A 26,814-nucleotide genomic window follows, 5' to 3' on the forward strand; every position below is an offset into this window, starting at 1 on the left:
TATATAACGCTCAGAGTAGGACCCACAAAAGGACGCATACATCATAATTGAGCGAATAATGGATATATATAAAGGCAGCTTATTTTTAAGGTGAGGATTGCCGCACCCAGCACTTTGGATTTTTGGTCCTAGATGATTGAATGCATCATCGATACCTGGCTCAGAGGGGGGGGAAAGTTTATTTATAAAAATTTTCGTCCAGTAATGCTTGGAAAAGTGGCCAGTGAGTTATTTTGATAGTATATGCGCCTTCAGGAAAAACAGTGTCTTCCAGCTCGATAAGAACTATGGTCGGGGAGGACAACTCGTAAATGGATTTATACTCGCAGTGACGTATATATTTTTTAAAAGCTGCTATGTCCAATACATCAGTGCTCCCCCATGGTGTACCGTGAGCTGGGTTATCTGGCCCAGAATAAGGAAATCGAATATATTAGCCCAATTAGCTAAGATTTCCCCTTTCTACTCGAACAGCGCTGTTCCAATGGGCGTGCTTGCGTTTGAGATCTCCAGCCAACAAAACTGGGCTCGATAAGCCAAAAATATTCCAAGTTCTCAAAAAAAAACCTTTTGCTCGGGGGCTTGTAAGCTAATATCATTGATACGTCGCCATTCTTTTGTAATTTGATGCGTATCTCAAATGCTTCTAACCTCTGAAGATTGCTTATATAAGCTCTGTGTGTTGGATACCTTTCTCAGCTAAAATTGCTACCCCTCCTTTTTTCGAGGCCATGCGATCGCACCTATAACTGGTATTTTTAGGTATTTGATACTTATTACCTTCTTTCAGATGGCCAAATGAGAATAATATTAATTGGTAATGAGTAACAAGTTCAAGTAATTCAAACTGTTTGGCTCTTAGGCTGTCCGCGTTCCAAAATAAAATCCTATTATTTTTTAAGCGGTATTCATTATTCATTTCCGATGGTTAAGTTTCTCGAATAACTCGCCTATTGGTTTCAAAATTTGATTACTAATAGCCTCAGTTAAGGACTACTACATGGGTAATTATTAAATCATTTAATTTAGTAGAAGTTGAAGGTTTCCTATCAAAAAAAACTCGACATTTTGCGCCCGTAGCTCATCCTGGTTCTATAGAACAATCTCTGATATTTCCTTATAGTCAGTTCTCCCAATTTTCTAAGAGCGTTTATAGGATAAAAGATGGATCCTCTTTAATTTGCGGTGTGATCGCCAGTACCGTTTGCACATCTTGACTTTTTTCCCTTAAAACATAACTTCGTGGCATGATCTTCACCGCATTCAACACAGCTGTAGCCAGAGGAACAGGATTTTTCGCTATGTCCGAGTAATTGGCAACTAAAAAAAAGTATTGGCCAATCCTATCAACTTTTTTATAGGCTCCGCAGAGACCCTAATGTAGTCTACATTTTACAGATTGAGGTAATTTAACAAGGGCCAAAGGCAATTGAGTACGAAGCTTGTCATAGTGTCGCATTTTATACCTGCGGGAGGAAGGAACCCCTGAATTTCCAGCTCTTGTTTAATATCCTTGGCGGCCAGCTCGGTAAAGATGCCAAGCAAGACCACCTTCATCTCTTCTACAAAAGGTAACTAATAAGTATAAAATTCATGGCCATTGGCGCCAAGTAGCGCCGTAAGTTTTCTAAAGTCATTTGCGAAGGTACCCTAATTTTGAAAAGTAGAGGTAAGGCTCCTACCTTCGGGTGAGGAGCTCTTAGTCGAGGCGGCTTGGCTGGCAGTCATGCTGCTATATCTATCTTCTAACCAAGTCTATGGCTTAAATAGAAGCACATATAAGACTCTAAACCTCTCATGAACAAGTGAAGTATACAAACTCTAAAAGAACATAAAGACACATATAATTCAATTTATAAGATGTTATCCATACCGTCCTACTGTAAAGCAGAAGAATACAGACATGGACAATAAAATCATGGCATTAGAAACATAGTATGCTTTACAAACTTTCAAAAAAATTAATAATGAAAGAAGAAATAAATATTGGCAAACTGCCAAAACAGCGCTTAAATACTTCGAACCAGCCAACACACAAAAATTGAAAAGAGTTAAAAAACTACGCCGTTAATTCTTCAGTACAAAAGTTAACGATAACCTAAGAAACACAAGCACAAATAAGCTTACGCGAACCCAAAGATAATTAAGGACAGCTGCAAAATACTGACAAAAGAGTCTTACAAAACTACGCCACCATTTTTCTAGAATATGCATACGTCACTAAAAAATAAGAAATAATCACGAAAAAAATAAACAAAATGAGTATACCTTCCTCTATCACCGTTACCAAACTCAATATAACACAACCAGATAAATTTGAACCCATAAAATAAATGGTTTAAAAGGTACGTGTTAAAAAAATAAGAGAGTATATATCCTTTAAACGCTCTTTTTTTGTTGAGAGACATCCCCCTCCCCCCCCCTTCCTAAACACACAGCAAAACAATTAACAGTTTAACACGACATATTTAAAAAGCAGTAAAATAAGGTTGTATAAATAGTATTACCTGGAAACATAAACAAAAAGTTGCAAACCATGAAATATAGACACCCGGCGTGTACGCATCAAGCAAACAATCGTGAATTCTAAATTAGTTACCGCTGCAAAAATCTTATATAGCTAAATTTAGTAATGTAGAAAGCAAAATTTGTTGTTCGTAATCGGCGCAATAGACAAATAAACTTCTCTATGAAAAAATGTTTTAATATAGTCGTTTCTTACAAAAGAAGGTTTTAATTTAATCATTAGACTGCGCGAAACACCAAGAACTAAAAAATCTAACTTAACAGACTTACGCACACCTAATAACAAATATTGGGTCCACCCAAGAATATTAGCCTTGATCATTCACGTATAGCATAAGGAGCCCATTGTATACGAATAATCGATGTGTGCGTAGATCACCCCTCTCCGCTAAACTGTGAAGAAGCTAGTGGGGGATTTGACCTCGAAAATTTTTTTTTAACAGGTAATAATTATAAAGATGCCAAAAATGAACTCTAGTCATTATTAACGGCTTTACAACTATACAATAATATAAGTTATGTTAGCCTAATGCATCTGAGGTTAAAATCCCTGATGAAGACTGAGAAGTTTTGAAAATTAAAAATAATTATAACGTCGGTTAAGAGATTCAAAGCTGTAAGATTAAAGGGATTACAAAGTATTAGATTGAAGCACACATATAAGTAATAGTAACACGCGCTCTTCCTATTGCAGCGAAGAAATTTAATGAAACTATTAATTTTGTCAATTTACTAAACTACTAGTTAAATAAGAGGTCTTGCAGTTTCTACGAAAGAGATACGGTCAAAGGAAGTTAAAAATAATCATTACTAGAAAACGTCATACTTATAATAACTACATGGAAGCTGCCTGTAAAGCGTGACAAGAGAAGACTTACCACTGGGTAGTACACAGAGAAAATAGAACCTTAGGCTACCAAAAGGTAATCACCTACTTTCCTCGATCAAAGTCGTTATTAAACATTGACGCTGGCCTAACTAGAAAATCAGCTTAAGTTTTAGGGATTTTATCACTAACTTTCTTCAAGTAAAAGGTAAAAAGCTCATGAATGTAAAAGCCCCCAGAAGATGTACTAAAAAGATTACTAAATCTAGGTCAAAGAGAGTTGCCCAACTTTAACTGAGTTACGTAGATAGAAAAGGTCCCCGTTTATGGATGTGTAAGGCTATTATACTTCCATTATTCACCGAACATACTAAATCATAGCTGCAAATATTCACTTACACACAATAGCTTCTTCTACTCTAGGCAAAAAACTTAGTAAAAATTTTATCTTCGCTACAATGTCGGTAACTAAACATATGTTACAAATAAAAGAATTATTAATGATAATTCTTGAAAGTAAAGGGAAATTTGAGGGTTTACCACTGGCAAAAAGCGATAGAACTGCAAATTATTTAGCCAAGTGAAAAACCTACGATTACACCCGCTCTAACATCCTTTCTCAACCTCACAGCTGGAACATTTCCGGATGATGATGCGCCCCACAGGTAGTGCGCAAGTCTATATGCGAATTTGAGCATGGAGCCCTTCACAAGACCTTTATCTCCACGAGAGCATTAAATATTTTATATGAAACAACATATATAAAACAAACTTTATCATATATACCTTTTTAGGAAACTTTAACGTAATTACAGGTTGTGCTCATTGTAACGGCTAAGCCATCTGGCTAGAGTATAGATTTAAAATTTAACCTATTTACTTATCTTTGTCTTCTAGTAATAACCTCGCTTACATTATGACCAAGAACTTATCGCACATAATCAACACAATTTTTTGGACCGACATTTTAGGGCTATACAAAACTACTGTATAACAATACACACTAGAAGAACATGAAGAAAACGCACACAAAACAAAAAATTTATTATATACAGGAAAAAAATGGAAGTGCTAAAGTCTAAAATTTTTTGGACAGCTACAATAAAATAAGAAAAATTAATAAAAGAAGCTTTTAAGACGTCAAAAATAAACTAACAACGTATGTAACTAGAGTCGCTACCATGAAGCTCTAAGTTCTAACTTATTTTGAAAACTGGTCTAAGGCGTAAGTTGCGAGTTAAAATAACTAAATGGAAAGAACACTAGCGACAAAAAACATCTGAGAGACAGCATAAGAGCAAGCGGCTCATTCAGAGCAATAATTAATTTTATTATTATTAAATAATTTAATAAGGAAAAAAAATGTTAAAAGGAAAGAATTAAGTTACATAATAAAATATTTCCTATAATATTACAAATTTAAAACATTGGTATCACGAAAACTACTAACCCCATAATTCTATAAAAAAACCGAAAAACTACTAATTATAGCAGCACGTTCAAAGATAACGCTATTTATTTAAATTTATAAGAGCACTCACCTTAATCACGTTAATACTAATAAGCATACACAAACTTTTAAAAAACAAAAATGTTTCAGCTCCACAAAGCCCTATATGAAACGAATCAAAGGCGGTTAATTACCTTTTAGCTTAAAAACGTAAAAATACCAACCTGCAGTTCAAAATTTAACCTATGCATATTATGCTATCCTGGTTAATTTACAGTATGATTCTATACGTGATGACGTACAGCTAATCAAAAATAATTCGAAGTTAAAAAAAATTACTCAGTCATTTAATTGGGCGAAGTAAGGTCGTTCTAAAATATAATTCTAGTTTTAAAAATCGAGGAAACTGAACACACAATTTCTTTAAGCTCACTGTCTATTAAGGCCTTTGATTAGGCAAAAAAAAATAATTTGCTTCCTGCATTATGCACAACACGAAATTAAAATATTAAACTTCGTTTATTCATGACTAACCGTACAAGGATCCTGCAAAATTTCTAAAGTGTTCCTCGAATGAAGTACGACTTGAGTTTACCCGAGTTTGTGGCCTCAGTCAATTTTTATTATCTCAACACTTAACAACTTATGACAGAGGAAATAGCCAAGCAATAACGAACTCTCATGGCTAGCCAGGAGGGAGCTTTATATGCCGTAAACCTAAAATTAAGGCAAATTATTCATGTGAGTGCGCAGTTGAGCACCATAATTAAGTTAAACGTTTGCTCTAAATTTGATGTTCAAAACTTAAAACTATTATAGCTTTATAAGCGGCATAAGCTCTACACTTTGTTCTTCATGTGCTCCTTTGTTAGAGGTGCAAGAAGAAAACTAATTGATTAAAACTTATATTATGGCAGTTTTATTGTTAAAATCTATAACCAAATGCTCATCGCCACAATATAACAAGAAATATTATCCTCCAGCTTCAAAATATAAACGTAATTGTTTAAGTACTGCAAAATTGAGAACCTTCTAGAAGACAATAGAAAGCTTGGAATTACACTTCTGGCTAATAAACAAAATCTACAGATAGAGAATCGAGGTGAGTTTAGCAGAAAAACTCCTTAGCCTGACGATGAGCAAGTTATTTATAAAGGTTTTAGAATATTGACTAGCTAATATTTAACCTTTGTGTATTTAATTGTAAAGAAAGCCTATATATCATATATATATATAAAATTTCTTATAAAATACTTTCTGTGCTTGTTTAGTTTGCTAGAAGAATTAGTTGGTCTTTTAACTATACCGAATTTGTCTAAGCAGATAAAGATTTGCTCTTATAATTTATTTATTAAAGTTCTTATATTATTATTAATATTTAATAGCCAACTTTTATCATTACTTCCGTTTCTCAACACTTTTTGCCTATATATAAAATTTTGTTATGGAGTGTAAAAACTTGTCACTATTATGCTTTTGGAAGAAATGAGGAGCTCTGATACCATTTTAAGCGCTTAAGATTAGTAGGTCAGTTGAACCAGTGAACAATGTACAAAGTTCCATTAAACTCTTAGTAGTTTCACTTTAACTTACGGAATGATTTTGTCCACTTCTGGACTTACATGTGTCCCATACTAATCATAATACACGCCACTATGTTATCAGTTTATTTATTACATTAGCAAGCTTAAATTGAGTCTTCAATTTAATTCGTATTGATGTTCTTTTTTCATCTGACCAACCGTACTTAGTTTAGTACGGACTCCTTCATGTGTAAAAGCTCGCCAAATATGAAACATAAGGAATTTGACCCTAAGAGTGTATAGAGTTCTATTCCATTTATTGTGGTTTAATGTTTTAAAACTTTTACTCCATTTTTCTTTTCTATCCTTACTTTCTGTTCTTAATTACTAATTTAGCCACTCTCCAAAAACCAATTATCTAAATATAGCTATTTACGTACCTCTACTTTTTCCGCTAATAAACAACCTCGGAATTACATACTCCCCGAAAAAGTCGGGATCAGGCAGTTTGGCTTGCTATTATAGGGATATCTGAACTTCTTGATGAATTTATATTTAGTAGGTTAATTGTTACTGTATAAAACATTTCACTTAAAGCTATGAGTATCTTGACTGAATCTACTATCAAACAAATTACAAGTCTTGCAGGCAACGACGTAAGAAGTCTTTACTTATTACTAGTTATCTTGTTTTATATTATGACTAAACATTATTATATATAAATAACAAATCTAAATTTTTGGTTAATTTACAAAAAAAAATTCTTAAGCTATGTAATTGTGTTTCTTGATATTTTAATTCGATACTACTGGTTATAAAGTGAAAAGTTTATAATAATATCTACTGCAGAAGTGTTTTGAATGTTTTTCTTATAATCCCCAATGGGCCTCTGTAAATAATGGGATTCTCATTTGCCTAAATTGTTCAGGAATACATAGAAGTTTTGGTGTACACATAAGGTGTTATTTGTTTATTGTTGCGCTTACATAAAAAGAATAACTTCTTTAAACCTTTTTTGTTGTAAATATCTCTAAATACTTTTTTAAATCCATTTTCCATATATTTAGTGTTGAAATTATCTTTTTTTAATTAAATATAATTATATTAAAAGATTAGTTATTGAAATGTTATAGTGTGAATTACAACAACTTCTAATTTTATAAAAATTTACGAAAACTTAAAAAGAAAAAAAATTTTATTTTAATATTGTTTTGACGCTTTTTATATTTTTTATAAAATATTTAAATATTAATCATTATAACCTATTTTAAATTTCCTTGTATTGAATATATAATAACTTACTTTTTTACCCTTTTTTAATTGAACAAGTTTATTGATTCATTACTTTCTAAATTTATTTTAAGTTTTGTGCAATCACTAACGATGGACTTTTGGAGCGAAAAATACTTGAATATGATGATGGTTTCATTATTTTATTTATATCTAAACTTTATTTTTAATTACGAACATTTTTGTTGCTCGCATTTTTTTTTTATTTGTATAAATTAATTGACTTTGTAGTCCGGCGGAAATCAAAAGTTTTTAGACTTTTTACTTCAGCATGAAGAGTATTCCCCTGAAATGACTATTAAAGAGAAATATCATACAAGAGCCGCTCATCTTTGGAGGGATAAAGTATTTAAAAAAATATTTTTTATATACATCATTTTAACTTAATGTAAGTTAAGTGTTGAATCGAAGGGGGAAGTCTGGAACGAAAGTTTGTCTCCTGCTATGAATGTTCCGCTCTTTGTCCATCAGAAAGTTCTTAATTTTTTTATATAGTTTATTTTTTTTTTTAAAAAAATAATTCTTTACAGGTTCAGAAAAATAGCGACTCCAATTTTTTTAACAACAGGATTGAAGGATTTGGATCGTTAAGAGAAGAATGGAATAATAGAATTTTTCCGGAAGCTTCCTCTTCTTTTACTAGAGGATGGAAGTTTACTCTTTATTTTTTATGCTAAAAGTTAATATTTTAGAAAAGCAAGCAATTGTAAGGTGTTAATTATTAAAAGTGTGCAAAATCAACTTGCGTTAGCAGTAAAGTTAACAATTCGCAAGTATAAATTATTATATTATAAACTTTTTGGAGTAAAATAATTTAATATAACGACTGAAAAGTTTTGTATTTACTACTTTATAACATAATTTTTCTTATAATATATTACTGATGCCAGCATTTTATCGAGCGCTGCGGTAAGGTTTGCCTCTGTTGCAGGAGAGAAGATCTCCCAAACGTCTCAAGAGCTCAACGACAACGTTCTTGTGCCCACGACTCAGAGGGTGTGTATAAAAGACTCTTTACATCTTTTCTTGTTAAGAATGTAACATCTTCTCTGCAAGATAAGAGAAAGCACGCTTGGTTGCCAGTGATGTAAACAGAAGTATAAAAACAACGCTTGACCGTATCAGCTCTTCAGAACCTGTAAGGGTTGCAAGAGGGAAAGCTTCAGAGGCTTATTATTATTTGAAACTAGCGTTGCGTTATTTTTAACGTAATATTGATTAACAGTACTGGCATTCGTTAGCTGGCACGAACGATGCACACCAAGGTTAAATGCTGCTGGTTATGTGTTGCGGTAAAAAGTAGCTAACAAGTAATTTTTTCAAAAGCACGGGAGGAAGACCCTGAAAACCAATAAGTTAAAAAGGAATGCTGAGATGAACACTTTTATTAGGTTCGACTTGTAATAAAAATAGAGATTTCCCCTAATTTCTTTTTAAATTGCTTATTTTACTTAGCACCACGGGGGCGGGCGGTTGTATAGCAGATTTATTTGCTGCTCATGTTTTGCTTATTCCATTCAAAATCTTTATGAATCTTATTGTATATATAACTCCTATGACCAATAGCATTTTTAATCATCAGCGTACAATTATTTTAACTGTTATTTATTGTATAGACTACTTGCGTTTTAAAATAAGTTCTTAAATAAAAATTACAATATATCTTATATTTCATAATATTCTAATCAGAGCTTAGAGGCCCATAGCAATTAATACAAATTTTGTTAGCGGAAAATTTATCAAGTTTGAAGATCTAACGACGGTCTCGCAATTATATATTAAGACTATTAACGACAGTAAATAATATAGTTATTAGGTTTTATTGAAGCCTTTAACTTATAAAACAATACGAATATAACTAAATTTATTATAAAAGTGGGCACCAGCATAAATTTAGCACCACTTTAGCAAAAGTTTACTAAACATAACATAAAAGACAGTAACCGCTTCTATAATTAAAATTGAGCAGCCCAGGCAATAGCAAAAAAATTCGTGCAGTTCTAAGTGGATATACTTAAGAGCGACTCTGTTTATTTTCTGCACCTAATTTTTCTGTTGCGGAAAAAGGATTTTACGTTGTAGGTCTTTATTAAGATTATATCTTTTTGTTTAATATAACTTAAAAGTCAAGTATAGTTAACTTGTCTACTCTTCTCATTTACTGCTAAAGGGATGGTAGGACTTTTGCAGAGCAATCAGTTCAAATGTGTATATTATCAACTTCAGTTTGTGTCAAATTCAAGCTTTGCACTTCTTAAGGGAAGACAGAAGTGCATAACTGCGGATACAAGTCCTAAGGGAAATTATTTATGCTATAAAAGCCGAGTCCCCAGGTTAAAAGCGGAATTATAAGACTCGTAATGAATTGCGCCAGCTAATTTCTTTTCTAATTATAGTTTTTAGCAAAACTATTAACTTTTTTTGGTTTGAGCACAGCAGCTGGTAAAACGGATTGAATAGACAAGGTTATCCGAAACTTACCACAGTAAGTCCAAAGTGGTCTAATATAGTTCATTTCAACTGATATATGCGCGGGGAGTACTGATACTAACATCTATTTATTGGCATTAATTTAAAATAGATTTACATAATCAAAAGAAAACTAATAAAGCTTTTTCAGTATTAGTTAAAAAACTTCAAGATGTTATTTCTATAGAAATTGCAGTTATAAAAGCAACAGCATCCTATCGTACCAGTTTAATACAGGAATAAAATATAATAGTGAAACTCGAAAAGTGAATTTTCTTTTTTTCAATGATGTTTTTTATAAAAGCTAGTTAAGGAACTAAAATAACTAGCGCTGTCCTTATCAAGGTCAGAAAAGTTAACTAAAACTCGACTGTGAACAATTTGTCTTCCACATTATTATCATACACACCCTTGACATACTCAAAGTTTTAGAGTAGGCAGCTAGTTCTTAAATTTTTAATTTTACTTTCCAAGAAAGAAGGCGACAGCATAGTCAAAAAGTTGTGCTTTAGGAAAGACGCTAGAACTATGAGGGCTCCATTAAAGTTCTGTTTCCATTTCATTAATAATGATAGACATTTTTATTTATCCTTAGCATATTTACTATAATACACAATTTTTACAGCTAAATAAGAAAAGTTTTTTTTCGCATATCTTTATTGTTTTACCTAAAAAGTTTTATTATTTTTTAACAGAAATACCTTTCTCAGTTTCAAGAAACTTGGGTACTCAATTTATTTTACCCGTTGAAAGGGCGGAAGCACAAATGTTTACCAGTGTTAACTATCTAGGGTACCATGATCTTCAATGGTTGCTAATAACGTATTATCCCCTAAATAAATTGAAGAATCTATCCAATGGGTAGGTTATTAGCCAAGCAATACAGTTATAGCAATTTACCTACATGAATACAATTTTTAACTTTAAAGTAAGTGTTTCACTGATCCTAATTTTGGTAGAGGGCAACATAAGAACAGGCGCAAGGCTGGTGAGGTGTGTGCGCTTGTATACAAAACTCTTTTGTACATCTGTTTTAATAGACTTCGTAATGGTTAAGAAAGGTTTTAATAAAATTGTTAAAAAAATTATAGTTATTCCAGGAGACGAAATAAAAACCTTAAATAATGAAGCTACCGAGACGAAAATTTTATTAGGTCCAGGTTTAGTAAGGGATGGCAACCTGGTCAAGGCAACCAAGTGTGGTGTTTTTGTGGAAAATGTTTTTAAAGGAAGAACTTTATTGTATGTGAATTCTTCTCAAAAACGGGTTTTCACATATATATCTAAATTTCGCTATTATTTGTTATTAACTGTAAGCATAAATAGTACATCCCCGCTTTGGAAGAACGCGTTATCGGAATAATTACAGATAGATATTCGGACACTTTTAAAGGTTAGCAAGCTTTTATTAATAGAGCGCGCTGTATTATAAGAGTATTTTGTTTAAAAATATAATTTACAGTAAATATTGGTAGTAGTGCCCTTGCCTCTCTAGATATGTATTCATTTGAGGGGGCTACAAAGCGTAATAAACCTTCTTTGAAAGTAAACTTCTCTTTTTTAATTTTTTAAAAAAAATATATTGCTATTTTGTGTAACACAAGAAAGGAGATTTAGTTTATGGGAGGCTGATTACTGCCCATAAGGATATGGAACCCATTTTATCGTGTGTAGATAATGCTAACAAAAGTGCTGGGATGGGTGGGTTGAAAGAAGGTTACTTATTTTCTTGCTCAAGCAACCTCTGTCGAAGGTTTTTTATATTCGTTATTAATAAAGTTATATGTATAATACTACTTTTCAGATTGCTTAAGCCTCACTGCGTCATCCTTGAGAGTATGGGAAAGTTGCTTCCTTACGAAATTACAGTTGGGTTGAACGGTCGCATTTGGGTTAACTCAACCTCCATAGAAAATACTATACAACTAGTGTCACTTATTCAAAAAAGTGAGTATATGACTGACAAACAAATTTGTATAATAATTAAGGAATTGGCTAAAAATTTTGCCTAATTAAAGAAATTGCTATTTGTAAATTTACTATTTCGTGAAGTTATTTTGTATGATAGGAGAAAGCCTATTATTGGTTTGTTTAAGGTTTATATTATAATAAAATCGTTTATGAACACCTCCTGTTCGGGTGCTAGGATTTATCAAAGCTCACTGCTACTTATTACAGTATTAGCATTCTATACATGGAAACTTGCATAGCTTTTTTTAATTAGGTGTTAGATTGCTTATTATTATTGCAAGCGAAAAACTTTCCTTCGAACCAGCTTTAGTTGCGCTTTACATAAGGTGTTGAAAGGAGGGTTTATCATCAGATAAATAAGTAGGTAAGGTACAGTTAACGTGAGGAGACACCATACACTATTAGCACTAGAAGAGAAACGCAATATTGTAGGGTAAACGGGAAGCTATTCAGCTTCTAACCTGACAAGAGGTAAATAGTTTAAAGAATAGCTACTCTATGACCGTTCATAAAAGTTATAAGAAACTTGGGGGGTCTAACAGTAAAAAACTTAGACATAAAGGTTATGTCACAGACTGTAAACAACTCCGTAATGCCAGTAATGTATAAAGATTAAGCTGAGCAAGCAGAAAGCACGACAGCCAAGAAATAGCAAATTTTTTATTTAAAGCGTATAATATGATATGATATTATTTTGCAAGCATAGTACAAAGTCAACATAAGAAAGATCAGATTTAAGCCCCTACCTATATTATTTAAAAGTCACAGAGAAAGGAGTAGTGAACTTTGGGAGGCCGAGAACTAAAATAAGCTATGCAATCAGCACAAGTGTAGGTTAAAGTTTATATTAAGGTATTATACTTAAACTTATTTCTTTAGTTTAAAACCTATAAATAGGCAGTCCAAATTAACAGAATTTTTCTACGTGACCGGTTAATGACCTACTACAAATTAAAGCAGCACCTTAGGGCTCTTAAACCTGTATTTACCCAAAATAAATTTTAAAAAAAGGTGCAAATGTCTAAGTAAATTTCTCTACTTTGTTTTATCATAGTATATATTCGCATAACTGTGAAAGTAATTCATTTAACTAAAATAGGCTTTATATATTAATATTATACTTAGATAACCTCTATAAAAACTTTGATAAGCCATGGCCAGAGTAAAGCTCACAAAAAAATATTTTTAGTGGAATGTGAATGCTTAAATTATAAATTAAAAAAACTGACCGCTCTCAGTCATATTAACTTGTTTATTAGATATCTTCAAAGTATTTAAGATATAAGTAAAAACCTTTGAAACAAACTTACTTCCTCCTTTTCCTCTTCCAGCGTCTATGCTTTAAAGACAAAATAAAATCAGATTATAGCATGACCCTACAATAAATTAGTTTTTGTGTGGAGAAGTGAAACAGCGACTGACGAGACATGGACCCTAATTTGATAAGCAGAGAAGATAGCAATAAGATGGTGACCCTCTTCCATGCACCGAAAAGGTGATGAGGGCAAAAGTGGTGTGACTAGGGTAGCATAAAAAAAAAATACACGAAAATCTTCACTTAAAGCACATTCAGCTTAAAGTGAAGATGAAAATTTTGTATAATAAATATTGTTGTGCACAGGAGTTGGAGCTCCCTTGCTTAGAGCTAACGCTAAGTCCCATCCTCTGTCCTAAGAGATCGCCGTGGTATACCTTCGGGAGAAGAAAGGGTTAATTATTTATCTTTAAACTCCTCTAAATGCTAAGTGGTTTGATTTTTTAGGTGGCCCCACCTAGTACGCCACAGCTAATCAAAAAAATTATAGTACTCTGACAGGATTTGCAAGTATTTTAACTATATTATAGTTTGCACTATGTTCTACGGTTGGCAAAAGCTATATATATCAGAATAACATTTACAGTGGTTAGGTGAAACATGCGTAAAAAGAAGTGATTGTTAGTTTAGTATTTTTAATTTAAAAAAAAATTTTCACCGTGACACAGTTTTATACTCTGCGCATCCTATGACTTAGTTGTCACAACCAGGATAACATCGTTATTTATAAATTCCAACAATATAACGTTACAATTTAAAGGTTAGAAACGTAAGTCATCATTCCAAGATCGGGGTTACGTCCCCAAGCGGTTTAAAACTAACTTAAGCTAATGGGTTCGATTTTCAGCAATGTGACTCTACCTTACGGCCTTTTTCGACAAACGCATACATTTAACGGGGCCCCCTTAAGTTATATATATATATATATAATAAGAAATATAGCAATTATCGTGCCTACAACTTATACACAATAGCGCTTCCTCAAAAGTACACTACACCCTGAACTATAAATTAAGCTGTTGATCACAAGCTGTAAAAGCAATTTGTCGCCTTTACGCTCGGATCACAACACGTTCATAGTTCCTTAGTGAAAGAACCCCAACATGAGGCACGGTGCGGCGCACAATACCGCCGTCCGCGTGACTTATCTCATCTAGAGACACGATAACAATAAACTTGCACTTGTAATTAAGTGAACAACTGTTTGAGAGCTCAAGTATCCGAAGTTATTACTCAACTGAGCATTAGAATACGCCATCTATATATTTATATATAAACCTGGCATTGGTAATGATTAACTACAAACCTAGCAGAACAAATTTCTTCGTATGTCAACCGAAACGCCTTATTTCGTAGTCAACTGCAACTTACGCTAGGATTATAAAATTATGCCTCTCAAAAAATCTCTTATTAAAGCAGAAAATAAGTAATTTTTCAGACATCAGTACATAACCTAAGCGAACTTTGTTCAAAAGTCTGTTACAATTTTAACCACCACACCCCATACATACCACCCACAGTTATCCTCATGGATGCCCATAATTATTATATTATTATTAATGCTATATAATTATACTAATAACAATATATAGCAAATAGTAACTTTATACTATTTAAAAATAATTTATTTAATAATTTATCTATGGGTACTTGCGCCCCCTAACCACCCTTGTAAGTGGAATGCGGACTAAGCAGCCCTAGACCCCTCAGGTATTCACTGTAATGAGAAGGTAAGCAAAAAAGCGGTAGAAGAAAGTAAAAAAAAGGAAGCAAAAAACGAGGGAAAACCTGTAACCTTATTGTTTCTTCATTTATTTTTTAGGCACTGGATGCTACAGTCAGTCTTCGTGAAAGACCTCAAGTCCCTTAATCTGAATTCCCCTCTTATACAGGAGTCAGCGCACATGCGCCCCCAGTGTACGCTTTTTATAGAGCTATAATAGCCGTCCGAAAGGACTAGAAAAGCGGAAAATATATGGCCCGGACTCGCACTATCTGGTCTGTGAGGTGAAAAACAGCTAAAAACCACTACCGGGGTAGGCAGCTTTAGGCACAAAACCATCAGCAGCTGAGCCAGCCAGGCCTCTCTTTATTACTATTAAAGTTTCTGTATACACTACAAAAATAAAAAATAAAAAAATAACAATGCAAAATTATAAGTTTAACTAATCACTAAGTGATCTTTATGTTTATGTGTTAAATATTATTAAATATAATCAGTTGAAGAGAAATTAATTTGATGTGGTTTTTATATTACAACCCTTTATTATACACAATTTTTAGCTTATTTTGAAAAATTTAATTAATCAATTTTCGTGGTTCTGTTTTAAAAGTGGTTTAGTAAATATATTATCATTATTTTACTCTGAAGCGATATGAGAGGCATGATAGATTTCTCATTTTTAGAGCTGGTTCTACAAAGTTATAGCAATATCAATGTGGCGTAATCTCTTTGATAAAGCCAATCCTTTAGCAATGTAAACTATAGGTTCATTATCTACTTGTACTCGTACTGAAAGCGAGGAATCGAAAATTAATTTACTTAATTGCTTTACTGAATGTAATACTTGTTATAGCACTACTTAAAGCTATGTATTCTTCTTCACAAGGGGATGTATGTGCTTTGTGTTTCAATTAATCTTAGTCTACCAGTAAAAGGGTTTCCATACAAAAATATATATCTTATGGTAAAAATTTCGTAACTATTGCCCAGGTGCGTTACGATGACAGTCAAGTAGTCACATATGATATTCAATTTTGTACTATCAGTTATATAACTTAAAGAACCCAGGCTATTATATTAATCATTGATGAAACGGTCATTGCTGGGCGGTTTAAGCTTCAAGTCCTAAAAACAGGCTTTTGGCATTTGCTGTTAGTACTTACATTTTCTCTCCGTTTTTCAATCCTCGAAAATTGGTCGAGCAAATTTGTATCCTTTGTTAAATATATAATTAACCAAGTTTTATCCCTTTGTGGCGGTTTTTTAAACTCATATCCCTCATATTATCTACAAAAACTTTGTGCGTCGCGCAAAATTATACAGTCATCCACGTATACGCCTACTATGGTATTGAATTTTTCCGAATGGAAATTTGCAAGTATCAAGTATACTTTATTTGTTCTCATATTTAGGTAACCATTTTGTAAATATTCTTAAAGTATCTTTACAGATTTCCTTTAATCTACAGACTACCACATTAATTTTTTAAATACACTTTTCTCTTTTTGTATAATGCTCAAGGATTAGTTGCCTTTGTTCAGTAGATAGCAGATCTATAATATAATGTATACCCTAAGGAATATAAACATAAGCTGGCTTTCTAATATTGTGTGTAAGAAAGTCGTAGCAAAATCTACAAGATGTACGGTCATTTTCTTAAATTTTACAATTTTTTAGTAATAGAAAGGTTTCTTTAAATAGTACAGGGGAGTAAAATTCATGAAAGTCAATACTCCCCTTTTCTGGTATCCTCTAGCTGTTAGCCTAGCTTTGTAGAGATCTTTGCTTTTTTATGTATGAAGAAGCCCTGTAGTAAATAATATTTATTTTTTCGCTGACATCAAAAAGGTTTATAATTATTTATGCCATTATTTTTGTGCAAAGAGGAGTTCTTTAATGGGCGTCTGTTTAACATTTCCTTTTAAGCTTTTAGCCCTCCTTTACTAATACTCAAGCCCACTGGACGTTAAGCTCCCGATAAACTACCCTGTAGACAATTAACTAACGACATTTTGTCCGGCCTATAGACCAAAAAAATACATTAAACACGCTCTTTAGTTAATAAAGCTAAAACTTTTTTACAGTCCTACCGACCGAAAAGATACCACGAACGAAAGGTCAAATCTTATTTTTATTGAATTCAAATGAATATATATATATATAATTTTAAAATAATCTTGACAGATTAAATTTACCAGTTAAAATTATTATAAATGCAAAGAGCATACCCCCAGTTCCTCAGTTGTATGGTATCTACTCTTTTTTTCATTTTTTTAACTGCGCATTGTAAATGGATTATATCATTAACAGCAGCCTTCTTATATTGTTTTTGTCCTCTTTAGTCTTTGCTGCATTAAAGGTTATATATGAGATACTTGTTATCTTTATTCTTTCCTTTTGTAGATGTTTGTTCTTTTCGGGAAACTGATGAGTTCTTTTACACTTATTCTCTGCTTCGTCTAGAGAGGGAACTTATTAAATTAAGTCTTCACGTCCGTCGTCCAGCATAAAATAGGTGTACTCAGAATTTAATAGGAAGTTTTCGTCTTTACGCATACCGGCGAACTTTGATAAACTATTCTCGCAGTGGTCATTGTTTTTTTAATGCATTTATCTTCTTTTAAGTCTAGTTATAATTGTTTTTGTTGTATCGTGGTAACTGGAGTAACCTGTGCATCAATAAATAGCTCAAAAGAACTTACTGATTGGTTAATAGTTTGTTATTACCATTGATAACTCATGATGCACTTATCTTCTTTTAATTTTTGGTTTAGTGATTGTGTCTTTGTCATTTTCAGGTTCAACTTGGCCATAAACTATATTTGTTTAGATTAGTGGACGGTAATATGTCACTTGTATCTTGTAGAGTACTTTCATTCTTTTTTATATCGTGGTTTGTGATTAGGTTAAATCCTAAAGAGTCGAAGTTATTTGACTTTTACTTAAGTCAGTTGGTATTGAAATTCTTTAGTTTCATTAAAAGTAAATTTTCTAGAATGGCATAGGGTAATTTTAGGTAAAGGTGGCGTGGTATTGCTAAAAGTTCCTCGTACCTTTTCTAATAGTTATAAAGATGAGTTGGCTATCAAATTTATTTTATTTCTGTTATAAGGAAGTATTAAATCATAATCAACTATATCTTGTTGTTACGGCATATAATCCAGTAAAGAAGTTTTGCTCTTATTTCAACTTTGCTTTTAGAGAAATTGGAAGAATTGCAAGTGATATGTTTAGGTTTAGCGTCAGTTACAATAATATACTGATATCAAAGAAGTTAGATTCATGCAAAGTATTCACGTACAAACGTTGACCAAGTGCGATGGGTATGACTAATTTCGCTTACTTTCCTTTTTTGCAATTTGCGTCCTCGCACTAATGACCCTTAAGGAATTTAACTTTTAAGACAATGTTTTTAAGTTATTGAGCTAAAGTGACCATAATGTAGTGTTTAAAAATATCTTGTTATTTTGGTCAAGGGTCTGTGTACATAAAGCTTTAGAATCTGGGGTGATTATCATTAGAGAATGGGTATATAATATTTTTTTTGGAATCCTGCCGCATTTAGTATTTGCTTTTTAAATCGTGCATGTTTTGAGCCCAAATCCGTAGTGTTCCCATTCTCATCTAATTTTTCCACGAAATTTTGATTATGAAAGAAGATGGGCTGTAAACTATCTTGCCCTTCTAGAATTTTTTAAATAACCAGTTTAGCAAGATTTAAATTTGACTTTTTGTTCTAATCAAAATATTTTCGAATGCAAATCTACCAAACCTTTATCTTAAATATAATGATAAAGGTCAGTTTGATACCAACTAGTCATTGACGGAGTTGTGAAGGCTTCCGGAGCACTTGGGCATTCCATGTAGAACTACTAGATGACTTTGCATGTTTTTTTTATCAAAATCTTAAAGAAGTAGAAGAATATGTTAAAGAGAAAAGGGGCAGAAAGATCGAAAAAAGGGACTATTTAAATAGTAGGTAAGGAAAGATGATTATAATTGTTAAATAAGGAATATTTGAACGTCACAAAAGAGCAGGAAAAAAAATTGAAAGACTTATTAAGTAAAGTATAAAAGAGAAAAAAAGAATGGAAGAAACAAAAATGGAGCATATTTCGTGCTTTTAACGTAGTAAGAAGGTAAGCGAAAGAGCAGTAGAAAAAGTAAAAAAGAAAATAAACAAATGAGGAAAAACCTGTTACCTTTTTGCTGCTATTAATCTTTCTATATATACTTTAAGAAATAAACAAAATATAACTGCAAAACTTCATGTTTAATCAATCACTAAGCCATCCTTACGTATATGATTTTAATAATTTTTTTATAAAATTTAAAAATTGAAGTATATTTAATTGATGAAAGCTTAATTTGAATTAATTTTTATGTTACACTGTGGCAAGTCATTTCACAAAATAAAATGAAAATTTAAAATTAACCGTACCACTCTAATAATATTAATAAAAAAATAATTTTCGTTCGCCTAAGCCTTCTTGCTGAGTACTGGAACCTTTACTTCATGTTTATTCGTTTTTAAAATACTCTCATAAAGATGCGAATGTTCTAATCCAGAGGGTTGCAGCTAAAATAACCCTTAAAAAAATTAATATATTGTAACAAGCTCCAGTTAATCTAGAATCAACTACTATAAAAAATATAAGTTAATATTATTACATTTTTTTTTGTTATTCAAAAAAATAAAAATCAAAACTACTTTATATCACTTCATAGAAATGGGAGAAGAGCTAACAATTACAAAACCGCACCAGCAAAATCATTTTAAGTAGTAAAGAGCAACTCACTTTTCTGGGCTCCATTACTCATTTATAAAGAATTTATTTTAGGTATTCTTTTTTTTAAAACAGGGGTGTACAGATTCGAATTCATAAAGAAATGCCCGAGCTAACCTTATGAACTTCAATAGGATAAGTGCTATATTTAAAGTAACACCATTTATTATAGTGTTTCATTATTTTTCAAAACCAGCGACTATGTCTTTTAATTCGCGTAAAGAAGGTTCAACGCCAGCTAATGTAGAGTAAACACTAGGAGAAGGGCGAGTGTGTGGTCTTTCGCCTGACACAGACTGAAGCAACTCTTCCTTTTCCAAAAAACGAGACTGCAAAGCGTCCATTGAATCAAGCGATGGATCAATAACTAAAGTAAAAATATCCAAAGCCGAAATTTTTAATACGATATTTCGCGTACAAAAGTGAGTATAAAGGTTGCGACAATCCCTATATAAAAAAGTGAGAGCGTTGGGGTGGCCAATATCGACAGCCTGTCCAACGTCGATAAAGTAGACGGTCTTTTGAAAGTACAATATATTATATTCGCTTAAGTCTGCATGAACGAGATTGCCGTAGTGAAAAAGTTTACGCATATTAAAGATACATTCCAGGAATATTTTACTCCCCTTAGACACTTGCTTGTAATAAAGGTCTTTCAATTTGGGAGCCGGCAGCACAGAATCCTGGCCGATGTAAGACATGACCAAGACGTTATCTTTAACAAAAATAGGGGTAGGACATGGCACTCCGCACAGTTTCATGCGCTTTAAATTAGCACACTCCTTTTCGGACCAAAGCTGGATCAACTTTCTATTATTAGACTTTTTAAGATAATTTTTAAACCTATAATCGCCTTGAATGTATTCTTCCCGCCGCTTAAACTCGCTGAGGGTTGTTTTATATAGCTTTAAAAAATATATATAAGTTAAAAAATATATGTTAAAAGGTAGAAAAAAACTTTCAAAAACATTTAATAAGATCAATTACGATATACAATATAAATACTACCTTAACAGCTCTTCCTGGAGCGGCAAAAAATATGTGAGCTTCCTTACCGGTGCTAATTTGACACGTGAGACCTGAAATGACTTCTTTGTTTATTAGTTTAAAAATAATCATTTCGGTTTTGTGATCCATTACTGAATTATAAGTAGCTTGAGAATTCTTTTCTTTAAGGCGAATACGCCTAGAACTTAGTTCAAAGTCGGATTTTTTCAGACTGTTAAAAGCTTTATTGCCAATAGGAAAAAAATAATCTGTTGGTAGTAAACCCGTCTCTACTGCGCGAAAATTACGCATGTAGTTGCCATGTTTCGCTGCAGAAATTCGAAAGTCATGTTTTGAAATAAAACCTTGCTCGCCGTCATGACAAAAACCATATTTTTTAGCTTTAGTAAGGTAGGAAGCTTGCTTAAAATCTTCTTCGTCTTCTCTATCATATACTTCCGAGTCTTCCTCAGTTAAGTGTGAGTTGACTTCAAATACATCTAAAGAACTACCAGATTCTCCTTGCTCTCGCTTTTCTCTAAGCTCAACGTATTGGTTGTACTCCCTATCATACTTCTTCTGTAATAAGGTTGCAAGTTTCATATCAGATGCCTCTGTACTATCTTTTGTGATACTAACAGAAGTTACAGCGCTCAAATTAACGGGGTTCCCAAAAAAAGCTTCCGCAGGATCCATGAATTCGGAGGAGATTAAATCTTCGAGCTGTAGCTTTTTAGACAGTTCCTCATCGAGAACTTCTGAAAATGATATATAAGGGGTTCCCCTGCACTTACCCGAGTATTTACTCCAAGGATTAGCGGGAGCAGCGGGGCCATCCATAACCGCCCACAACTCAAGGCTTAGTTCGATATGTAGAGCTGAAGCTTTGTTACAATATTTGAAAATGAGTATAAACATATAATCTTTCCCGTCCAATGAAGGTCTAAAATAAAATGCCAAATTTGGATCCAACACGGTCCCGTAGCAAAACCACCGCTGGACCAAAACTAATGGGCCAAATACTTTCCCAACGAGCTTTCGAGTTCTCGTTGTAGCTCGGTAATGGGCATTGTTCAACCCCCACCAATGGGACTCTCTTTTTCGGTATTGGATTGGTTGAGTATGTAACTTAGCCGTTTAGTCGTTACAATGCAACCTCTTTTAAGTTTTTTACGTATCAGCTAGGGAATAGCGAAGACAACAACCTTAGGAGCTATCAGGAGCCAAAGCGCTAGTCCTTTTAGTCCCTTTAGTGGTTCAATTGTTAACCATAACAATAAAATAAATTATGTTAAAGGTAGTTGAAATTTAAATACTAAAGTGAGAACTTTTTGCAGTTTTCTTAATTTATTAAACAAGACTATTGAGTGTAAAGTTGTACCATTAGGTGGTTTTTCAAACAGTTTTCTCTAGAAGAAAAATTTTAGGATTAAAATTAAACCTCCGATGGGATGAGCAGTTAGTTACTTTACAAGAGTTCACGCTTTTTAAAGTGCGAATTTTTTTGTATTCATTGCTTGAGTCTAAGTTTTCTTTGTGAAAAGCTTATTAGAGTGCACGTAAGCTAATACATTATAAATAGTTGATCTTTTAGCTTTTCTAAAGGACTAACCGGTTAGCGGAAGTATTCAGAGATTTATTTGTTAATGACAAATAGTTCGTTTGTGGAGCCTAAAGAATCTACTCATTAAAAAATAAAGGTCGCCCAATTTTCTAATACTGCATTGCTAAGTAGTGCCTCTTTTCGCATAAATAATTAAGTTAAAAATTATTATATGTATTATACCATTCTTACCTGAGTTGAGCCTCGTAAATCTACGGCAAAATAATTATACTAACAACAAGAAGATTGCTCGATGTAGCCTTTTACCTCCCTTTACTCGACCACTTGCACTCTTTTAACGGAGTTCACGCGTGTAATAACTAAAAACACCTCCTAATAAACTTTACTTTAGAGTTTTTAAAAATAATTCCTGTCTTATTCTCAATATTATTTAACAACTGTTAGACCTCCCACCATGCCTAATAGTGGAAGCTCGCCTTAAAAAGAGGCGAAAAATTATATAATGGGATATCAAGTCCACTTTATTACTTTCTACCATTACTAAGTTATCTTAACGGTCTTCTAGGCCAACCTAATAGAGTAAAGAGCTGTTGAATTTTCTGTTTGAAAAATGATTGGTGCGTCACTTGACATGCCTATAATGACTTGGACTCATTCCTGTTAAATATTGTCATAACGTCAGTAATATACTTCTTTTAATAGAATATAATTGCATTGTCAGTTCCCGTAACGTTCAGTTCCAAACCCCATGATACCTTACCTGGAATTTTATGAGGTGTTTGGAGCCACCTAAGATAGTGCTTCATCAAAGTTTTGTTCCTTTTTTAAAGCTTAAAAAGTTCTCCGTTTTCTCCATTAAATATAAGTAAGAACAGTTGTAACATTGTCGAAAGCCAAACTGGACCAACTCAACGCGCGTGGTTGCATTTATTACCACCTTAACTATTTTAGCCCATAAATCGGATTGGGCATTATTTATACCTCCAGTGAAGAGATTGTAAACCACCGTCTAGTTTAACCTGTAGTACCGTCTCCATCCAAATAGCTAAACAGGAAAAGAGCCCAACCTTTAAGTTAATAAAGGTAATCAAGGTTTCCAGATAGTCTTTTCTATGTTGAGTAAAAACTTAGCACAAAGTCGTGCCTTAAAATTATTAACTGTCTTCAAAATTACTGATAACTTGAAAAACCCACTTGAAACCGACTCTTTTTCAGCCTTTTAGCTATACCACTGAGAAGCAGGTGCAATTTGTGGAATAAAAGAAGAATTTTTGATTAATAGCTTGCAACTCTCCAACTTGTATTCACTATCCATAGATTTATTAAAAGTCCTAGGCATTGCATCACGCGCAATAGGTATAAAGCTTCGATTATCACTAATGGTTTCATCTCTAACGCCATTTCAAGTGTCTAAAATGGTCAAAACATTCTGGCGCAGTTGAAGGGATTTAATTTCAATCGTAGCTGGCTGTGATAAGACATCTGCTAGGTACCTGGGTCGTTATCGTCCGTCCCATGAACAGATTCAATTTTAAAAACGCCGCACTTGTCAAAGAGAACTTTCCTACTGTATATGACCCAAAGTAAGTAAGAAAAGTTTAACAGTGTAGAGAGGTGTCAAATCCAACAAATTATTCTATTTAACTCGTTCATCCAGCTTAGATTTGATAGAATTACTATAATAAAAGATTTTGAACCCATATATGCGACACTTTTACAAGTCAGATCTTCGCTTCGTCAATAGTTCAGGTGTAATTAATTAAAGTAATGATAACCTATTATTTAGGATAAGTCAGCTTGTAAAAGAGCTTCATCCCACAAGAGCTTAGATAGGCCAGAGTCGAAATATATGACTTATCCAGTTAACTGATGTCTGATTGTTTCTTTGGCAACGCTTTTCTTTGTGGGATGTATGGGGCTTGAAAGATACTGTGACTCCTCTATTAATTTATTTTTTTTTTAAAATTTTTAAACTAACACTCTTTAGGTTAAGAAGGTGGGAACCACCTTAACCGGTTTTACTATAGAGTCAATAAGGTTTAATACTAAGTTTTGTCACCACCCTACACACACATAAACATATATTACGTATTACACTCCGACTTAGCTGGTTCGATGTGCCCGATGATATCAAGTAAAGCTTTAACCACCAGAGAAAATAATTCTCTAGGTAAGCAGGTCAATTTAGTGCATGCTGCTTCCCAATTAAATCTAGACTGTGTAAGATAAAATGCGCCTGTAGCTTTTATAGGTAACATCACTACTGTAGCAGTACTTCCATAACTTGGCTAGTGTAACTAATGTTCAATTAACCAGCTGGATCTACAGGACCTGAAAATAAGCCTCTGGATCCAGGGTAGGTAGCATAAATTAGTAAGTCGACAACAGGTATAGGAGTAAATAGACAAAGTATACACAACTTTATCACGTCTTTCATTCCCTAAATATTATAATGTAACACGTGCATTAAGCGCGTCTATATCAAGTCGTACTCTGTTAAGAAATCTTTTGTGCTACTAACAAATTATTTACTAAGTGGCCCTCTAGACCTATGTTTTCTAACCTATGGTCTGCGAGCCGTCGTCGCAGCTGTTCGTCAGCATTGCATTGACTTGCATGTTGTCATGATTTTCAAGAATTAAACACACCATTTTATTCCCTTAAATTAAAAACCTACAAGATGGATATTAAAATGATCGAACTGCAAAACCTTCTAATCTTCTTAGTGGAGGCGAAAACACTATTTATAAAAGAATTAGAGATGATGCTTAAAGTATACCAAATACTATGATATATCTTAATAATTTGAAACGTTCAATACAAACATAAGAGTAAAAAAAAACTTAGGCATTACAATAAGATATTTGTATAGCATGGTTTTGTTGTAATCCCCAGCAGACCCTTATGCGTAATATTTTACAATTTTTCCCAAATAACGCTATGAAATCGTCTAACTGAGTCATTTGCATTGAAAGCATCCGGATTTCACTAAAAGCCACCAGACTTTTTAAAAAGATTACTTGACATATGAACTTAAGAAAAGTTAAATGAAAAAGATAATGACTAGTGACAAGTCGCTGCTTTAAGTGTGTTGTTTAATTGCTCTTCGAATAGCTAAAACATTAAACCATTTACTATTGATGAGATATTAGTGAAGCGTTGCAGCTTTGATATTGCACAGAATTTTGGGTCCTCAAGCTACTAAAAAACTAAGGCTATATCGCTTTCCGACAACACTGTTCAGAGGAAAATGTGGCCATCGATAGCTAAAAGCAAGTGGTCGAGGAAATAAAAAAAACGAGTTGTTTTGCGATTTAACTTAAGGGGTTAACTGACGTGAGCGGCCATGCTAACTTACATTGTCTCGTGAGATAGTGGAGATTTAAGATTAAAGAGAAGAACTTCTTAGTATTCTTACTTTACCTGCGCGGACTACTAGCTAAGAGATATAATATATATATAGCTTGGATAATTATTTCAGGTTCTGGCTTCGCTCAGGCGTAGTTGCGTGCTGCCGACTCAAAAAAAAAAAGTATAAAGTAACTATCTAATAAAAGCATGTTTTAAAGCAGAGGCTAAGACAGGAAAAGCAGTGATTAGTAAGAACGATGTAATCTAAGTAGCTCGTATGAGTAACGAAGTATTCAATTAAAAGTACATACTAGGCCTCATTACTAAAATAGTCACAATGACTTTAATCAAGGAAGCCAGGCTGGAAATATCTGCTTAATGGAGAGCTAATGCCCTTAGACCAAGGGAAGGACCACTGTTGGGATCCAATCCAGAGAGGAGAAAGTAAAAAGCCCAACCAGTTACAGCGCCCTTTTCAATTAAAGTAGATAAAAGCAAAAGGATCAAACTTGGAACTATCAATCAAAACCTAAGTTATTGAGCCTTAGGTAGTAACAAATCGGAAAATCCTAATTTTACAGGGGCTAGTCAATTGCCAAAACACCCGTTCAGATGGGCATTATAAAGTAAAAGATTATGGCTACGAGTTCAAGATTGTTCTAGACAGTGCGTGAGAGTATGGACTCACATCGCCAACATCTCCTACCCCATAGAAAAATGAGGTTTCGAGAAGAGGGGTTTTTTGCATGTTAGTTTAAATCGAGGAAAGAAGTAAGACAACTTCTGCGAGATTGAAAATTTGTCCTAGTAGAGCCTTGTCGAAAGAGGAATGGATGGCTAAGCTTGCATGCATGACTGGCATATTTAACCTTCTGGACGAACTTAGTATCCTGGGGTCTATGTTCACGTGAGAAACAAAATAAATGCCCTCAAAAGAAGGTTAACCCTTTTGGCTAGGCCCGTACATGAGGAAGACAGAAGTGTTTCCACTTTTAGAAGAATTTTTAAATGATACTGACATCAACCTCAGCC

The 26,814-nt window shown here is 33.2% G+C and overlaps 4 protein-coding genes across 7 annotated transcripts; 2 read left to right on the top strand and 2 right to left on the bottom strand.

The window, feature by feature from the left end:
• Positions 1 to 215: 215 nt before the first annotated feature.
• On the bottom strand, positions 216 to 2,564 carry LOC135120590 (uncharacterized). 2 transcript variants are annotated; one of them, XM_064044923.1, is made up of 5 exons: positions 2,508 to 2,564; positions 1,683 to 1,761; positions 1,467 to 1,562; positions 1,202 to 1,320; positions 216 to 1,140 (listed from the first exon to the last, which is right to left on the bottom strand). In XM_064044923.1, the coding sequence occupies exons 2-5, from the start codon at positions 1,726 to 1,728 to the stop codon at positions 1,093 to 1,095; spliced, it is 309 nt and encodes a 102-aa protein (XP_063900993.1). In that variant the 5' UTR covers positions 1,729 to 1,761; positions 2,508 to 2,564; the 3' UTR covers positions 216 to 1,092. The 2 variants fall into 2 exon arrangements, 1 of the variants encoding a protein (XP_063900993.1); XR_010278657.1 differs by having other exon boundaries at positions 216 to 1,385.
• Positions 2,565 to 6,853: 4,289 nt separating this feature from the next.
• On the top strand, positions 6,854 to 9,143 carry LOC135120600 (ADP-ribosylation factor GTPase-activating protein 1-like). 3 transcript variants are annotated; one of them, XM_064044934.1, is made up of 11 exons: positions 6,854 to 6,981; positions 7,175 to 7,284; positions 7,690 to 7,747; positions 7,847 to 7,960; positions 8,009 to 8,089; positions 8,146 to 8,267; positions 8,506 to 8,611; positions 8,672 to 8,783; positions 8,841 to 8,880; positions 8,942 to 9,006; positions 9,071 to 9,143. In XM_064044934.1, exons 1-8 carry the CDS (start codon positions 6,925 to 6,927, stop codon positions 8,699 to 8,701), a joined length of 678 nt encoding a protein of 225 aa, XP_063901004.1. In that variant the 5' UTR covers positions 6,854 to 6,924; the 3' UTR covers positions 8,702 to 8,783; positions 8,841 to 8,880; positions 8,942 to 9,006; positions 9,071 to 9,143. The 3 variants fall into 3 exon arrangements, with proteins under 3 accessions (XP_063901004.1, XP_063901003.1, XP_063901005.1); XM_064044933.1 differs by lacking the exon at positions 9,071 to 9,143 and having other exon boundaries at positions 8,942 to 9,029; XM_064044935.1 differs by lacking the exons at positions 7,175 to 7,284; positions 9,071 to 9,143 and having other exon boundaries at positions 8,942 to 9,029.
• A 1,707-nt stretch (positions 9,144 to 10,850) lies between these two features.
• LOC135120570 (putative exosome complex component rrp40) lies at positions 10,851 to 12,096 on the top strand. Its single transcript, XM_064044894.1, has 7 exons — positions 10,851 to 10,945; positions 11,014 to 11,072; positions 11,125 to 11,351; positions 11,411 to 11,477; positions 11,547 to 11,629; positions 11,689 to 11,837; positions 11,889 to 12,096. Exons 1-7 carry the CDS (start codon positions 10,851 to 10,853, stop codon positions 12,094 to 12,096), a joined length of 888 nt encoding a protein of 295 aa, XP_063900964.1.
• Positions 12,097 to 20,059: 7,963 nt separating this feature from the next.
• Positions 20,060 to 21,937, bottom strand: LOC135120571 (serine/threonine-protein kinase RIO3-like). Its single transcript, XM_064044895.1, has 3 exons — positions 21,891 to 21,937; positions 20,889 to 21,810; positions 20,060 to 20,785 (listed from the first exon to the last, which is right to left on the bottom strand). The coding sequence occupies exons 1-3, from the start codon at positions 21,935 to 21,937 to the stop codon at positions 20,060 to 20,062; spliced, it is 1,695 nt and encodes a 564-aa protein (XP_063900965.1).
• Positions 21,938 to 26,814: the final 4,877 nt, after the last annotated feature.

The sequence above is a fragment of the Zophobas morio genome, unplaced genomic scaffold (assembly GCF_036711695.1).
Source record: "Zophobas morio isolate AGI-343-1 ecotype UQ-CSIRO unplaced genomic scaffold, CSIRO_AGI_Zmor_V1 ptg000398l, whole genome shotgun sequence".
Lineage (NCBI taxonomy): Eukaryota > Metazoa > Arthropoda > Insecta > Coleoptera > Tenebrionidae > Zophobas > Zophobas morio.

What these genes read in the sequence shown, in the direction of transcription:
- LOC135120570 (XM_064044894.1), top strand. Translation starts at nt 10,851, where the DNA reads ATGTTTACCAGTGTTAACTATCTAGGGTACCATGATCTTCAATGGTTG. An exon ending in TAAGAACAGGCGCAAGGCTG is followed by an intron (nt 11,073 to 11,124) that starts GTGAGGTGTGTG and finishes CTGTTTTAATAG; the next exon opens with ACTTCGTAATGGTTAAGAAA. An exon ending in TGAATTCTTCTCAAAAACGG is followed by an intron (nt 11,352 to 11,410) that starts GTTTTCACATAT and finishes AAGCATAAATAG; the next exon opens with TACATCCCCGCTTTGGAAGA.
- LOC135120571 (XM_064044895.1), bottom strand. Translation starts at nt 21,937, where the DNA reads ATGCCCATTACCGAGCTACAACGAGAACTCGAAAGCTCGTTGGGAAA. An exon ending in CTCGAAAGCTCGTTGGGAAA is followed by an intron (nt 21,811 to 21,890) that starts GTATTTGGCCCA and finishes ATTTTATTTTAG; the next exon opens with ACCTTCATTGGACGGGAAAG. An exon ending in CTCCAGGAAGAGCTGTTAAG is followed by an intron (nt 20,786 to 20,888) that starts GTAGTATTTATA and finishes TATTTTTTAAAG; the next exon opens with CTATATAAAACAACCCTCAG.
- LOC135120590 (XM_064044923.1), bottom strand. Translation starts at nt 1,728, where the DNA reads ATGACTGCCAGCCAAGCCGCCTCGACTAAGAGCTCCTCACCCGAAG. An exon ending in GGGGTTCCTTCCTCCCGCAG is followed by an intron (nt 1,321 to 1,466) that starts GTATAAAATGCG and finishes ACTTTTTTTTAG; the next exon opens with TTGCCAATTACTCGGACATA. An exon ending in AAAGTCAAGATGTGCAAACG is followed by an intron (nt 1,141 to 1,201) that starts GTACTGGCGATC and finishes AAACGCTCTTAG; the next exon opens with AAAATTGGGAGAACTGACTA.
- LOC135120600 (XM_064044934.1), top strand. Translation starts at nt 6,925, where the DNA reads ATGAGTATCTTGACTGAATCTACTATCAAACAAATTACAAGTCTTGCA. An exon ending in CTCATCTTTGGAGGGATAAA is followed by an intron (nt 7,961 to 8,008) that starts GTATTTAAAAAA and finishes ACTTAATGTAAG; the next exon opens with TTAAGTGTTGAATCGAAGGG. An exon ending in TCTTTTACTAGAGGATGGAA is followed by an intron (nt 8,268 to 8,505) that starts GTTTACTCTTTA and finishes TACTGATGCCAG; the next exon opens with CATTTTATCGAGCGCTGCGG.